At 36.3% G+C, this 17166-nt stretch overlaps 1 protein-coding gene across 1 annotated transcript in view; it reads left to right on the top strand.

Annotated features, from left to right (window-relative positions):
* The window catches only part of CATSPERE (catsper channel auxiliary subunit epsilon), a 134577-nt gene extending 122509 nt beyond the window's left edge, over positions 1 to 12068 (top strand). Inside the window, exons 22-23 of the mRNA XM_087963436.1 lie at positions 9265 to 9318; positions 10977 to 12068. Coding sequence (XP_087819562.1) covers positions 9265 to 9318; positions 10977 to 11160 — 238 coding nt within the window. The 3' untranslated portion in view covers positions 11161 to 12068. The remainder of the gene's footprint in view (positions 1 to 9264; positions 9319 to 10976) is intronic.
* Positions 12069 to 17166: the final 5098 nt, after the last annotated feature.

The raw sequence follows: 17166 nt of genomic DNA, 5'->3' as shown, positions 1-17166 counted from the left end.
GCATATTACACAGAATGCTTCCACAATGTTTAGTGTGAAATTACTTTTATTTTATTAATTAACTTTTTACAGGGTATCTACAAGTTGTCATCAAATGGTTATGGTTATGTGTATCCCTATAGTACTGTATATTTAATTGATATAGCTATATCTCCATCTCCATATCTATTCAAATGGTGACCTGTTCCCCTCTTCCCAACAAACACCACAATTTCACTTAGCTCTAACACTGGAAGATCAGAGAATGGGTGGTTATAGTGCATAGGTTTACAACTGTAATTTAAACCTGTATCACCAGCCTTTTCCTCTATATCCTAATAAGGGGGCGGGGAGTCTGTCAGTAAGCGACAAAGGAAAAATTATTTGCAAGGCAAGCTTTAAGCCATTTATTTTTTTTCCTTCTTTTCACCTTTTTCCTGTGAAGAGGTGTGGTTTTTCCCCCTGTAGTCACTATAGGGCAAAGAAAAATCTCCATAATAGACTAAGGGAGAAAAATCTGCTGTCATTTACAGAATATCCCCTTAAAGTGTAAAGAAAAAAAATCTCTATTCCTTTGGGAGAAAGTTCTCCTCTTCTCCTAGTCTTAATCCTGCAAAATCCACTCACATTCTCACAGAACATTGCTGGAAAAACTCCATTCTCCATAACAGCTGTTTGGATATTTGGAGAAAGCTATAATGTCTCTTTGTTATCTTGTCTTCTCCAACGTCTCCAATTTTTTCTTGTGTGTGATTCCTTCCTGGACCTTCACCATCTTGCTTGCTTTGCTCTGCCTACATCCTTACTCAAACAAGTTGCTAAGATTTGAACACAGCTTGTTGAAGAAAACTCATTATTTTGTGTTATTCACATTTATATCAGATGCAGCAAAGATATTCACTGATTTTCAGTGTAGCCTGACCAGTGCAGAACAGAGAGCAGAGGGTCCAAATTTCAGCTTGTTGAACAAAATTCATTATTTTGTGTTATTCACATTTATATCAGATACTGCAAAGATATTCAGTGAATTTCTAGATGAGAATTTTCATACTGCACGCAAGACACTCTTATATTTGCATGCACTGCTTCCCACTATGATCTTCCTTGTTCTATATTCATATCTTTGATTTTCTCTATTCAGGCTATTCAGTTAATATTAAACTTGTTGGTTTCGACTCATTATTACAGTTTCTTAAGATACTATTATTAAGATAATTTTGATATGTCTTTTAACGGAACTTGCAATTTAGTTCCTATTTTTCAATTGCACTTTTGTTTTTCCTGGTTTCAGCTTGTTCTCCCACCTCCAACCCATTATCAAACTTGGGCAACATGCAACATTATTAACATATACTAGTGAATAATATACTAATAATCAACCATATTTAGAATGTTTTTTCTGCATTTTAGACATAATCTTCCTGGTATATTATGACAACTGTTCTTATACTTTGCATACAATTTTATATTTTATACTACAAGACTTAACAATGTTTTTTAACTATATTTTATGGTCCAACCATACTTTGTAATGCATGGGAACTGTCTAGATAGGGCTGTCAAACTACCGGCTTGTGGGCTGGATGTGTCACATGCCCACACTCAGTTTAGTGAAGGGGGAAAAAGTCCCAATGTCACATGATGCCACCGTGACGACGTGAGTTTGATACCCCTGGTCTAGATCAATTTTTTTAAAATAAACTTTATTTACAAGAATTAAAAACATACAAATTTAAAAATACAAAACCAATAATGTATACATAACACATTCCTCTTTACATTTGATATCGAATTTGATACGTCCTGATAATCATTACCAATACTTCTCACATTTCCATTAACTATCAAATCTTAATCACTATGTAACTTGCAATACTCTACTAATCTTCTCATTGGATTATAACTATCTATTAATTAATAATAAATTCATAATTTTTGAATAGTAAATAAAAAGATATAGTGAATATAATAATAATTATATAAAAGAAAAGAATATTTAACACCTTTGTTATTCTTGTACATTTCATAAAGACAGTTGCATATAATTTGTTTCTAGGGTTCATTTACGTGTTTTCCCTTTATTGTTTACCCAGTTGTACCATTTATCCCATATCCTATAATAATCTGTGTCCTCCTTCCCATTGATTTTGAGCGTGAGCCTCTCCAATTGGGCACACTCATACGTTTTTTGAATAGTAATATGTATTGGTGATACATTTGGATTCTTCCAATATTGTGCAAATGAAATCCGTGCCGCTGTCAATAAGTGGATGGTCAGATATCTTACTTTAGGGGTATAATCCCCTTTAATCATTCCCAACAAGAACAGTTCAGGTTTCCACTCCAGCCCACACTCTATAATTTCTTCTATCCACTCTTTTATTTTTAACCAATATTTCTTTGTCTCAGGACAGGTCCACCCTAGATGGAAATAAGTACCAAATTTACCTTTGCATTTCCAACAGCATGGGTTTGGCCAATCTAGAGGGTGCCAGATGCCATCTATACATCATTTTGTACAAATTCTCCTTATGTGCCACTGATTTAGTTAGTACGAGATTTTTTTGCCAAATTTCTTCCCAGTCATCCAGATCTATACTGTGATCAAAACTTTTTTCTCAGGCTAACATAGGTCCTTTCACGATTCTCTCAGCTGTTTCATGTTCTAATATATAATTATATAGTTTAGAAATCAACCCTTTCTCAGGACTTGAGAGTATTTTGTCTAAATGCATATCTTTTGCCTCAATTCCTTATTCATTTACATCTTTATTATATCTCAATTTTACTTGGAAATATGACCAATTATCGATGACTATCCCTAGTGCTTCAAGTTCCTGTATCGTTTTAATTCTTCCCTTTATCTAATATTTGATGGTACTTCAGTTTTTTACTGATATCCATCGTATTTAAGTGGAACATTGCCTCCATCGTTGAAAACCACCTCGGAATTTTGGGATAATAATTTCTTCTGATGTCAGCCCAAATTTTAATTAATGACTTTCAGAATTCATGTCTAGTAAAGTATAGATTGTTTTGGCTATTTGGGTTCCACAAAAATGCGTGCCACCCTAATTGTAAGTCGTGGTCCTCCAATTTTAGAATTCTATTGTTCCACAAATTGATCCAATCTTTTATCCATACTAATGCCACCACTTTATAATAGATCTCCCAGGCAGGGAGTCCAAATCCACATCTGTTTTTGTTATCTTGTAAATGTATTTTTTTATTCTCATTTTTTTCTCTGCCCAAATAAATTTCATCACAATTTTATCTAATTCTTTAAATAATTTTTTATCCAATAATATCGGAATTGTTTGAAATAGATATAGTATTTCGGGTAGAACATTCATTTTGATTGTTGCTATTCTGCCTAATAATGAAATTTGCATCTTATTCCAATTTTCCAAATCCTTTTCAATCTTTTTCAGTAATTGGGTGTAGTTGTCCTCCCGCAGATTTAATGTTCTAGCTCTTAACCAGATGCCTAAATATTTGGTCTTATTTACAATTTGTAATCCCATCTTTTCTTCCAATTTTTTTTGTTTACTATTTGGTAAATTTTTAACTAGCATTTTAGTTTTTTCCTTATTAATTTTTAATTCTGCTAGTTTACCGAATTTATCTATTTCATTTAGTAAACTGACCCTGAGTCTATTGGGTCGTCTATGACAAAAACCATATCATCTGCGAAGGCCTGTAATTTATACTCTTGACTTTTAAATTTGGTTCCTTTGATTTTTTTTATTTAATCTAATTCTATCCAACAAAGTTTCTAAAATTGTTATGAAAAGCAGAGGTGAAAGAGGGCATCCCTGTCTGACACCCTTCCTTATCTTTAATGATTTAGTAATTTCTCCATTTAATAATACGTTAGCCTTTTGCGTAGCATAAATTGCATTTAACATTTTTACAAAATTACTTCCAAAGTCCATCAAGTTAATCTGCTTCTTCATAAAGTCCCAATTTAAATTATCGAAAGCCTTCTGTGCATCCAGGAAGACCAAGGCCACTTGGTTTCCTGGATGTTTTTCATAATATTCTAATATGTCTATTATTATTCTTGTATTATATCTAATCTGCCTCGTGGGAAGAAAGCCATTTTGATCCGAATGAATTTTGTTGCTAAGTACTTTCTTTAATCTTTCCGCCATTATTGCCATAAAAATTTTATAATCTGTCTATAATTCTTTATTTGGTTGGCATCTGCACCCTCTTTCAGAATCAATGTTATGTAAGCTTCCTTCCATGATTCTGGAATTTTTGCTTCCAATAATACCTCATTGCAGATCTCTAATAGCATATTCTCTAGTGTGGCACCTATCTCTTTATATAATTCATTTGGTACCCCATCTGGCCCTGGTGTTTTGTTTCTTTTTTGTTTTGAATTGCCGCCTTTAATTCATCTAAAGTTATTACTCTATTAAGCAGCTCTTTTTTATCATCCGATAAAGGGTACAGAGTTCCTTCTTTCAAATATTCTTATATTTTATTTAAGTCTTGTTTATAAAGATCCTCTTGTTTATAAAGATCCTCAAAATATTCTCTTGTGATTTCCTTTTTTTTTCTCTAGGTCTGTCTCTATTATTCCATTTTTATCCTCTAATTGATATATCATTCTTTTCTGGTTTTCTTTTCTTAATTTATATGCCAGCCACCTACCAGATTTATTTGCATGCTCAAAATAATTTTGTTTTGTATATAATATTTTTTTAATTAATTCTCTTGGTCTAAAATATTCATTTCATGTTTAACTAGCGCTAATTCATTTCTAATTTGCTCATTCCCCCGGGGTTTCCATTTGCTTATTTTCCATTTTCTCTATTCTTTTTATTAGAGCTTTCCGCTTCCCCTCTCTTTCCTTATTTCTACTTGCTGTAAAAGCTATCGATATTCCCCTTAAATATGCCTTCATAGTATCCCATAGATTCTGCAATGAGGTATCCTGTTTCTTATTAAATTTGAAAAAGCTGGTCAGTTCTTCCCTAACTTTTTGAATATATTTTTCCTCCTTCAATAGTTGTGAATTGAGTGTCCATCTACCTTTTTTATTGAGACTATTTTTCCATATTATCTGTACCGGATTATGATCAGCCCACGTATTAGCCAAAATCTTTATATTCTGAATTTCCTTACATAACTCACTATTTACCCAAGCCATATCTATCCTGGACCACGATTTGTGTGGGCTGGAGTAGAAAGTGGACTGTGATATTCCTGGGTTTCTCTTCCTCCACACATCCACAAGTTCTAATTCTTCAACCATCTCTAGAAATTTCTTAGGCAATGTATTCCGTTTCTTACATTGTCTTTGTCCACAGGCATAATCTTGGCTATTGTCTGTTATTGCATTGTAATCTCCTATGATACAAATTCTCGAGTTACCAAATTCTATTAATTTCTCATATAAAATTTGTAAAATTCACTTTGATTTTTATTGGGGCATATATCCCCTCTAATAAGGTCTTTTTATTTTGTATTACCACCTCTATCATTACTATTCTTCCCAATTCATCTTTATAAATCAATTTTGAGGCTATGTCCTCTTTTATATATAGTACTACCCCTCTTTTTTTCTCTTCCGCCAATGCTGAATACATTTTCCCCAGTTTTTTATTCACTAAATATCCTTGATTACGTGTCTTAATATGAACGTCTTGAATACAAATCATATCAGCTCTTTGTTTTTCTAACTTAAAAAATACTTTTTTCCCCTTAACTGGATCATTTAACCCATTAATATTTATAGATATTAAATTCACTCCTTTATCCATTTCCCTTCTTACTTCTATCTTTCCGTATTTTTTCTCGTCGTTTGACTTCTAGTCCTCACTCCTATTTCTTCTCTTCCAAGTATCTCTTCACCTCCTTCCCTCTCCTCCCTATCTCTCCCCCTGCTTCTAAGTTGTAAACTCTCCTTGACTCAAGGTCTCGTGATCATCTCTGCTGCTCGATCCTTCCTCTATTCCTCCTATTTGATCAAAACATTATTGATCTTTAGTCAGACTATCTATTCTCACCCTTTTCTCCTTCCATATTACTAAAATGCCCTCTGGAATGATCCATCTAAAAGGTATTTTTTTTATTTAGATAATTCGTGAGAAATCGATAATCTCTCCTCTGCTCGCAAACTCTTCTCGGAATCTGTTTTAGAACAATCACTTCTCTGTCTTTATATTTTATTCCTTCATCTCTTGTAATTCTATAAATTATATCTTTCACTCGCTTCCTTGCGAATCTAATATGCACTTCTCGGGGTAGTCTGTGCCATCTCGCGTAGCTGATATACACTCTATATACGTCATCCAGCTCATTCACCATCTCATTCTCATCTCTATTCAAAAGCTCTGCCAATATCTTCGTCATCACCAACGGTAAGTTCTCACCCCTCTCTTACTCTACGTTCTGGAACCTTAGATAGTAGGAGGGCCCATTGCAAGGTGAGTCAGGGTCTCATTTGTCTCTTTGTTCTGTTCCATAATTGTTTGTTCTACGCCTTCCAACTTCTTTTCCGTTTGGTCAGCTAATTTTTCAATCTCTTTAATCTTCTCTTCATTTATTTTAATCAATTCCTATATCTGGCGTATCTTTCCATCCTAATTCTTAACTTCACTTCTCATTTCTCCTAGCTCATTTTTTAATTCTTCTTTCATTGTTTCTCTTTCTGCTTTACTTTCCGTATGATTTTTAGACATTGACTCCTGCATTGCCAACATCGTGCTTTGAATAGTTAATAATGTAGTTTGAACCAATTGCGTATTGGTTTGGGTCATGGATTTTCTGGTGCCTTCAATCGTTTTTTTTGGGTCAGTGTTACTGTGGGGGTAGATGGTATTACTGTTGATGCCATTTTTCTTCCTGTTTTCGTAATAGCGGTAGTTGTATTAGTCATATATTCGACAATTCTTTGTTGCTCCTTCAGTATCCTAGATATATTTTCCCAGACTATATTGCCAACTACCATCAATCTTATCCGTATTTTACAATTTTAATTTTCGCAGTTATGTAATATTTTATTTTAGACTATTGTTTGTCTGCTTAATCTAATTTCCTAACACCATTAAATTTAGGGAATTATCAATTAATAATTATGCATTCAAACCTCCAAACCCACCTATTACTCTAGATATTCCCTTCACCTTGTATTCATACAATACCTAGTCTTAATATGTTCAATAACTCATCAGTTCATAAATCGTCTAACAGATAAAGAGAAAAATGAAGGGAAAAAAACACTCAGCTGTACTTAAATATATAGCAATAATATAACCCCCGTCACTTTTTTAATTAATTACTATATTTCAGCTAATATTAACCTAGATATATAATAAAAGTTCAAAATTAAAATTAATACTTTTTATGTTCCAGTAAATCACAGTATCCAGTATAATGGGGATATGAGAGGGAGGGAACAATCAATTAACTCATCATTATATTAATCAGTATATTAAATTCATTAATCTATATTCAATCAATATATATGTAAAATAAAGAAGAGAAAAAAAACTATAGAATATAATCCAAAGGGATTAAATATCACTTACTCAAGTTAAATCAATCTTATTTTCTTGTTACTTGAATATATACTATAAATAAATATAAAATGAATCTATGCCACTTCAATCAGTTCCAAGAGAAAATAAGAAAAAAAGAAAAAGAAAAGAGAACACTGGACGGGAGGAGGCTTTACAGTCTGCTACTTTCCTGTCGTTTCCTTGATATTCCGGTTATATCCAATAATAAATTGAGGACTCAGTTCTCAGTTCTAACAACCACTTTCACTGCCTTCTTCTGCTCTCCCGGAATTGCCAGTCTCAATGGCCACCACTGCAAGTTGCACTGTCACTCCTCTATTCAATTTCAAAGGTTTCAGAGTTTTTGTCCGCCCACAAAGTACTCTCCGCGATTTGTTTGTATGGCTAGAAGTAAAAAAGTTTTTCACCAACTATAATCGCTCTTCTCTCCTTTTCACTTTCCTATTTAGAAATAAGTTTTACTTTATCCAGAGCTGGGGGTAGGCAACTCAGTCCTGCCACCACTTTCAACTCTCCCCCTTTCGCATCGGAATTTCAGACATTCACCACTCGCTTTCCCAAATTATCCACAAGTTATAATCCAACAACAATTTTGCCTCCAGTATCTTTCCCGGACTCAAATTCGATATCTTCTCTCAACTTCCCTCTTAAGTTTGTTCCGTCGCGTCTTCGGGCCAGCCTCAACAGGATGGCTTCTTTTGCCCTGTGCTTTGGGCTCCCTTCTTTACCTCCATGGTTGCAGTTCCTGGTTAGGCTCCGAGAGTTCTCCCTTGCTTGGGTGATCCCACCAGGATCTGATCCCACCTCGAACGGTCACCCACGAACAAAAACCCCGATGTAGGAGAGCGGAGCAGAGTTCTCCTACATCGTCATGCCGCAATGTCACCGGAAGTCCCAATGTTTTTCAACCTTATGAGCTTTAAGAGATATGGGCTTCAACTCCCAGAATTACCCAGCCCATATGTAGGAAATATTTAAATTCATTTTTAAGTCAGCATTTAATTATGGCTGCTCTATCCAATTTCTCCATTAATTTGCAGAGAAAACACTGCAAATTACTGCACTAGTTTTGAAATAGCTACATATTTGTATACAGATTGTTATTGATCTACAACCAGAATTGAGCCCAAATGTTCTGTTGTTGAGTGAGACAGCTGTTAAGTGAACTGTGCTTTATTTTACGACCTTTCTTACCAGTTGTAATGTAAATCACTGAAGTTAAGTTACTAATAGTTGTTAAATGAATCTGGCTTCCCCATTGACTTTGCTTGTTAGAAAGTCACAAAAGGTGATCATACATGATCACAGGACACTGCAACCATCATAAATGTGAATCAGTTGCCAAGCATCTGAATTTTAATTATATGATCAGGGGGATGCTGCAACAGATGTAAGTGTGAAAAATGGTCAGTGCTTTTTTCAGTACCTTTGTAACTTCAAACAGTCCCTAAACTGTCATAAGTCAGAGACTATCTATTTAGATACATAATTTGAACTGAAAATTGATCCATAATTTAGGAAGTACAGGAGTTAGCAAATAAATAAGATACAAAGTGAATCTCTATCACAATTAACAAGAATTAATTCTTTATTTATGTTAATTTTCTAGAACCTTATTTTAACACCCTCTATCATCTGGGTTATATATTGTTTAGAAATGTTATAGTTCCATTTATTTTAATGTTTTACCATAATTTAACACAAGGACAATATTATCAAAATATTAATACATTTATTTTCTCTGTTTCAGTTTTTGTAAATTGTCTACATATTTTGCTGTCCAGACCTATGGTATCATTGAAAGGTAATTGCCAACAGGCTTTAGCTAATTTTATTATCAATGAAATGCATACCTTGGGGGGGAATGAAACAGCTTTGATCTCTTGTTACTAAACAGGTACAGATATAGAGAAGTTGTGGTCCTGTAATAAATTTTCTGTACATTCAAGAGCTGGCACTTTTGGAGTAGAGCAGTGGTGGCTAAACTTTTTGAGCTTCTGTGCCAAAAATTGCACGTGCGCCAGCACCCAGAATACAATGCGTGCACCCCCCTCTCCACACCCCCTGAGCATGCGTGTGCAATTTCCACCCCCTGCCACCCACTTACCTGCACTGCGCCTCACAGCTGATTTTTTTTCTGGTTGGTTTGAGGCCTTTTTCAGCCTCCCAGAGGCTTGGAAAAAGCCTCTGCAAGGCTTTTCAGGCCGAATTATAGGCCTGTTTCATCACTTCCGGTGACGAAACGGGCCTATAATTCACCCTGAAAAGCCTTGTAGAGGCTTTTTCCAAGCCTCTGGGAGGCCGAAAAAGGCCTCAAACCAACCGGGGGAAAAAATGAGTGAGGCGCATGAGTAGTGAGGTAAGTTTGCCTGCGGCTCGCGTGCCAGCACAAATGGCTCTCACTTGTGGCACGCATGCCATAGGTTCGCCATCACGGGAGTAGAGCCTACCTCAACAATTTCAACATGTATACTTATAGAGACCTCAGTGGAAAACATGAGAGGAAATTAATAAGATTTCTTTGTATGTAAATATAAAACAACTTAAATAACCTTTTTGATACATTGACTAATGAATACGTCTTCCTAGGCAACTTGTAAAAGCTTACATAGTTCCTAAGAATGATCCCTTCAGTTTGTAACTATCACCGCTTTACATACAGAAATCACTAGTACTATATTAAGTTTGTAAGTTTAATTCACTTCGATATGCTGTAGGTTGAAAAATTATATAATACACAGGACAGGACAGCTGAGTTATATCTAATGATTCAATATTTAATAAGCACATCTATGATACCAGTATATACTTTTTCTAACAGATGTGGTGGAAAAATGTATTTCAGATATTGACTTTTAGTTTTCTCCTTTTATACCATGTTATAGGTCCTAGGAATAAATTTCATTATTCAGTTTCAGTTAAACGAGAGAAAAATTGGAAACAAGATCAGATAGAAATAAACTACTAGAACATAGGCTAACCTATCCCAATCATGTTAAACTTAAGTGCATGAAAAATAAGCAATGATGTTCCCTGACCATTCCCTGCCACTTTGATAACAGAAACAACTTGCTTTGCTCATTCAATGTATGTAGTATTTAAGTGCAGTACATGTTTAAAGTTTTTAAAAAAAACCAAAGTCAAGCATTAAGAGATAAAATTGAACTTCCTAATAAATTATAATTCATTTTCCTTTTGAAGTCTTCTTTTGAAGACAAGCACAAAATGACTGGACTGTTCTCATTGACTTTTTTAACACCGGCCTTTCAGATGTCAGGTTAATGATCATTTATTATTTTATGCAGAGAACAGCCTTTTGCTTTCTGTAAAATCTTGGAGGCAGTGCAGGAAGATGGCTGCCTATGTGCTTTATATACTAGTTTTGTTGCACTTAATCAGTTGTATGCTAGTTTTGTTACATTTAATTGTTTTTTTTTAAGTACAAATTATATTTTTTTTCAGACCAAACTGGATTCATATTGCTGGTTGGAACTTGTTGCTAATTACTTTATTTTGGGGATTCGTCATCTTCAGCTACTTCAGATATGTGAAGATATTCCGGGCTTTTCCTTTTGTTGATCCCCTGATGTCACTTAGGCCAGCTGTTACTGCAGAAAAATCAAATGATCAGGAGAAGAAAGATTGATTTATCACATTGAACGAAATAATATTTTCAGTGTATTTTGATGTTTAACTTATGAGAAAAACATTGCTCAACTTTTTACTTTTCCAGGAGTTAATACAATCTTAAAAATACATTACATCATCATCATCATCATCATCATCATCATCATCATTATTATTATTATTATTATTGATTTTAAACATTATTTTGAGATATTTTGCCTGCTCATCTTTTATTATTCACAGCACCCTTCAAAAATTTAAATTTAAATTCCTAGATTGTTGCCTATGCATTTGGAGAATACTTAGGTTGGGCAAGGCAACTATAGTTAGTTTTTCTAACTTCCTAACTTTTCTTAATATACATTCCCATTATTTAACATAAGTACTACCATAAAGGAAACTACTATAAATAGAAAGGTTATATTACTATATGCAGTAAATAATTGTATTTAGGTGGTAATGTCGATGCGCCTTTTCCGTGTTGCCAAAAGGAAGTGCTCTAAGTCAATTTAAAATAAGAATAGTAGTCCAATTTAATGCAATAAGGAATATTTAATCTCATTTTAATATATGTCAAATTGTCTGCCACTTACAATATGTAAGTATTGATAAAAAGGTTAAAATAAAATTCAGTTGACTAAATGATTGAATGTTTTCTGCATTTTAAATAAAATATAAGTGCATAGCATTTATTGATTTACTGATGCTTTTTACTATCTGTGTAATATATCTAAGCCAGAACATATGCTATTTGAATGGGAGGCCAAGAAAACCCAGAGCTATATGTTTGACTGGGAGGTACAAAGTTTCCCTACAAAGGCAATGAAAACTATTTCTCTGCTGCTATCAAAGAAATGACATGAACATGTCTGTACAGTGATCACTGTGCTAAGTTAAAAGAAGCATATGTATTTAGAATATTATATACACCAGATCTGTTCTTCAAAAGATTTTAGAAGACCTGGCTCTTTGCCTAGACCCTGGCCTAGGATGGACCTTCTAGAGTAGGTGAAAATGGTGCTAAGTTCACCCTCCTGTACCTAGCATGAACTTCTTTTATTTGTGGTTTTAATGTATTATTTTTCAATTGTTAATCTCTGTAAACCATAGAATTGACAATTGAGCAACCCTAGAAATTCAAATTATAAATCAATGTTCCAGGTAATGGGCATTTACTTATTATTTGAGGCATATATACCCTATTTTTCAAGAGTTTAAGATAACACAGAATAGTTAGTTTAGTTTACTTTATTGTCATTGCACCTCGTACAACAAAATTAAATGCCATCTTCAGTGTACATTATAACTATGAAAATAAACACAAAAACAAATCCTTCACATTCTATACATTGAATTGAAAATCCCTGATATTGCATTAATATTGCACTATACGGTAGAATTCAATAGAGTTATTGCCCTGGGATAGAAGCTGGTTTTCAGCCTATTTGTCCTTGTTTTTATTATCCTGTCCCATCTGCTAGATGGTAATAGTTCAAAAAAAAGGGTGCCCAGGATGAGATGGATCTTTGAGAATGTTTTGAACTCTCTTAAGGCAGTGGGAGCTGTAAAGCTCTTCTAAAAAGGGGACAGGGCAACCAATGATCTTCTGGGCGATGATGTTAACCCTCTGGAGTGCTGTCTTATCTGCCACTGTCCAATTGGTAACCATACACAGGTGGAGTAAGTTAAGATACTCTCTATGGTGCAGCGGTAGAAGGTCACAAGCAGTTTTTCTTTTTTTCTTAATTTTAAAAATAGAATTTATTTAATACTCATACAGTTAAAAACATACAAATAAACATATATATACCGTGTTTCTCATATAATAAGGCAGGGTCTTTTTTTTTTTTTTTGAGTCCAAAAAAACGGCTAGGCTGTCTTTTTGGGGGTGAATTAATTTCTCCCCCCATGCACCCTTGCCTTGAGCGCCCCGCGGACAGCCATGCCTCGTCACCAGCCGCTCCTAATGGCCGATCATGGTGGAGCAAGGAGTGCTCCCTACACCCAAGCACCTTTGCTGCAGACCCGGGTATGGTGTTGGTTGCAGGCCAGGTCAGTGGGTGGGTGGTGGCGGTGTGGATGTTGGCCTCGGCAGGGCACTTTAAATCGCAAGAACTTCAGCATCCGCCGCTGCTGCTTCCTCCGCCGCTCTTGCTTTCCCATCGCATTCCTCCACCAGCAGTGTTTCAGCTGCTTCTCGGGTGGGGGAGATGCCTCTGTAGCTTCCACAGTTCCCGCTGTTGCTGGCGAGAGAAGAGCGGCAGCACCGGTGGGAACTGTCAAAGCGTTTCAGTCGCTTCTCAGGCAGGGGAGCTGCCTCTGTAGTTTCCACTGTTCCCGCCGGCGCTGGCGAGAGTGGGAAACATTTCAGCCACTTCTCGGGCAAGGGAGCCACCTCTGTAGCTTCCACAGTTCCCACCGGTGCTGGCGAGAGAACAGCGGCAGCGTCGGCGGGAACTGTGGAAGCTACAGAGGCAGCTCCCCTGCCCGAGAAGTGGCTGAAACACTTCCACCAATCCCATCAGTGCTGCCGCTGTTCTCTCGACAGTGCCGGTGGGAACTGTGGAAGCTAGAGGCAGTTCCCCTGCCCGAGAAGCAGCTGAAATGCTGCCAGTGGATGAATGCGAAGGGAAAGCAAGAGTGGCGGAGGAAGCAGCAGCAGCGGGCGCTGAGCTTCTCACAATTTAAAGTGCCCTGCCGAGACCGACATCCACACTGCCGCCATCCGCTCGCTGACCTGGCCTGCAACCAGCACCATACCTGGGTCTGCAGCAAAGGTGCTTGGGGGTAGGGAGCACTCCTCACTCCGCCATGATCAGCCGTTAGGAGCGGCTGGTGACGAGGTGTGGCTGCCTGTGGGGCACTCCTAAAGGCAAGTTCCCCCCACCCTCCCCCCCGATTTCACACGTTTTAAAATAGACCTAAATTTGGGGGGAGGGCTTAATTTCATTTAACTTAATTTCATGCTGGGTCTTCCTATGGGGGGCGTATTGTTGGAGAAACACGGTATCTACATATATACATTTGTGCAGGTCTTGGCATGTTTGGGTCTTTTCCTGTGTAAGATTGAGAGTATCTTGGCAACGTTTTGACGAGGTCCCACTCGCCATCTTCAGGCTGGTGCTTTCGGCTTCGTGCTTGTGCGAGCAATATATACATTTTACAGCACATGTTGAGCAATGGTTACATTTGTTTTTTCCCTATCATTGACGTGTTCTACCTTGTTATAATAACTTCGTCCTTTTAATATTTTAAGTTCTCTACATACTTTATAATTAAACACGTCTCCCTTATTTTCAAAACTTATCCAATTATCAGATGTTACCTTTTCTTTAACCACTTATACCAGATATTCCATACTGAGTAATAATCACTATCTTGGTTATTTTTTAATAATTTGGTTAGGCTGTCCATCTCAGCACATTCCTGTATTTTTTTTAATTACCATATCTTGGTCATCAGCAGTTTTTCATTCAATTGTTGTTTTCTGAGAAGTTTCAGGTAGTATAATTTCTGCTGGGCCCTTTTGACCAGTGCTGCAATGTGAGCACCTCCAGGTCAGCTCCTGTTTTATGGTAACATACAGAAACTTAAAACTGGCCACTTGCTCCACTCGGTCTCCATTGATAGGCAAGGGCTGGATGTCTGATCTGTTCCTTCTATAGACCACTATAAGCTCCTTGGTCTTATTGGTGTTGAGGAGAACTGTACAACATTGGTACTTCAATGGATGGAACTGACAAGTATTTCATCATACCACAAAAAAGGACCTTCTCAGTGGTGACCTCTGTGGAACATCATCCCCTCTGATGTAGAGTAAGCCTCCACCCTGTTGCTTTCCTTTAAGGCCCTAAAAACATGGTTTCATCAGTAAGCCTGGGACCACAAGTAGCAATGGAGTTGATAAAGTGCTGGACTTGTGTTATTGCTGCCATGGGGGTGGCGTGGGGTGGGGATTTTTATTATTATGCAGTGGATTTTTAAATTTTATAGGCCACCTGGAGTTACCCATGCGTGAGTTGGGTGGCTATATAAATTTGTTTAATAAATAGGTAATAAATAGGATTTCAGTCATAAATATTCAACACTTCTACTTCAGAGATGAAAGTATCAGGTCAGAACATGCCTTCAGATAAACAATGGTAAAAGGATATCTGCCATAAATCATGGAATTAAGGATACAGAAATGCATGTTAAAGAATTTTTAAAAGTCATTATAAAAATAAAGATTTGTATATTTTATCTTTAATTTCTGGGTGATTATGAGCTTAGCATTTAGTGTTTTTTGAAAAACAGTGGTACCTTGGTACTCACTTTTAATTGGTTTCAAAAGATGCAAAGAGTACCAAAAACTCTGATTATCGAACAGACCTTTCCCAAAAGGACTAATATGAGTCACAAGGCAAGTTCTAACTTATGCATTGAGTAGCAAACAACCGATGAATACCAGGACAAAATTTTCACGACAAAATACGTTGAGTATCAAATTTGATGACTTTTAAAGCAAATGAGTACCAAGGTACCATTGTATAGTACTATTTCTGTGATGAAAGATAAGCAGTAACTCAAAGCACATTGGGTTGTTGTTTTTTTGTAGCATCAGGCAGCAGCAGTACATTCATTCCACCATAATTATTTTGATAATTGGGACTACAACTTTGTTCTTCCAAATATCTCTGTACCTGAGATGATTATAGGCAGGAAGGAAACAATTTGGTTTCAGGAAAAAACTATCCTGTAATCTGCAACTCTTACACTGCAAAAACATTTGGACTACACAACTCGATCAGGGCAAAGCAAGACGCAATCTACATAGACTTCTGTAAAGCCTTTGATTCAGTGGTACACGACAAACTACTCCTAAAACTAATCTCTGGACAAGTGCAGAACTGGATAGAAACATTCCTGTCAAACAGACAACAAATGGTCAAAATTGGGAGCATCCTATCAAATTCTGTACCTGTCAACAGTGGTGTCCCCCAAGGCAGTGTTCTAGGACCAACTCTCTTCATACTCTACATAAATGACCTCTGTGATCATATTAAGAGCAACTGCGTTCTTTTCGCTGATGATGTAAAGCTGTTCAATACCACAGATAATACTGCTACCCTTCAAAAAGATCTTGACTATGTATCAGAATGGTCAAACAAATGGCAACTTCAAATCTCAACAAATAAATGTTCTGTCTTACATATTGGCAAAAAAAAAATCAGAAAATAAAATACAAGCTGAATAGTCAAGATCTTGTTGATGATCCAAGCTCTGTAAAGGACCTTGGAATACTCATCTCTAATAATCTAAGTGCTAGAGCCCACTGTAACTACATAGCCAAAAAGGCATTAAGAGTTGTTAATCTAATCCTACGTAGCTTTTTCTCTGGTAATATCACACTACTAACTAGAGCATACAAAACATTTGCTAGACCAATACTCGAATACTGCTCATCAGTCTGGAACCCACATTACGTATCTGATATTAGCACAGTTGAGAAAGTCCAGAAATATTTCACAAGAAGAGTTCTCCACTCCTCTACTCGTAGAATACCTTATGCCACCAGACTTGAAATTCTAGACCTAGAAAACCTTGAATTACGCCGTCTTCAGTCTGATCTAAGTATGGTATATAAAATCATACATCGCAATGTTCTACCTGTCAATGAATACTTCAGCTTCAACCATAACAACACAAGAGCACACAATAGATACAAACTCAAAGTAAACCGCACCAAACTTGATTGCAGGAAATACGACTTCAGCAACAGAGTGGTCAATGTCTGGAATACTCTACCCGACTCTGTAGTTTCTTCCCCAACCCCCCAAAAACTTTAACCTTAGACTGTCTACTATTGATCTCACCCCTTTCCTAAGAGGTCTGTAGGGGGCATGCATAAGCGCACCAACGTGCCTACCGTCCCTGTCCTATTGTTGTTTTTTTATATGTACCCATTTCATGTATTCATAATTATGTATATACTTATACCTATTATCTTGTAAGCGATTGAAAAATCAAATAAATAAATAAATAA

The sequence above is a fragment of the Notechis scutatus genome, chromosome 1 (assembly GCF_049901735.1).
Source record: "Notechis scutatus isolate UNSWTSFEM ecotype Mainland chromosome 1, rNotScu1.2, whole genome shotgun sequence".
In the NCBI taxonomy this organism is placed as follows: Eukaryota; Metazoa; Chordata; class Lepidosauria; order Squamata; family Elapidae; genus Notechis; species Notechis scutatus.
Note: the sequence above shows the minus strand (reverse complement) of the source record. Positions and strands in the feature narration are given on the sequence as shown.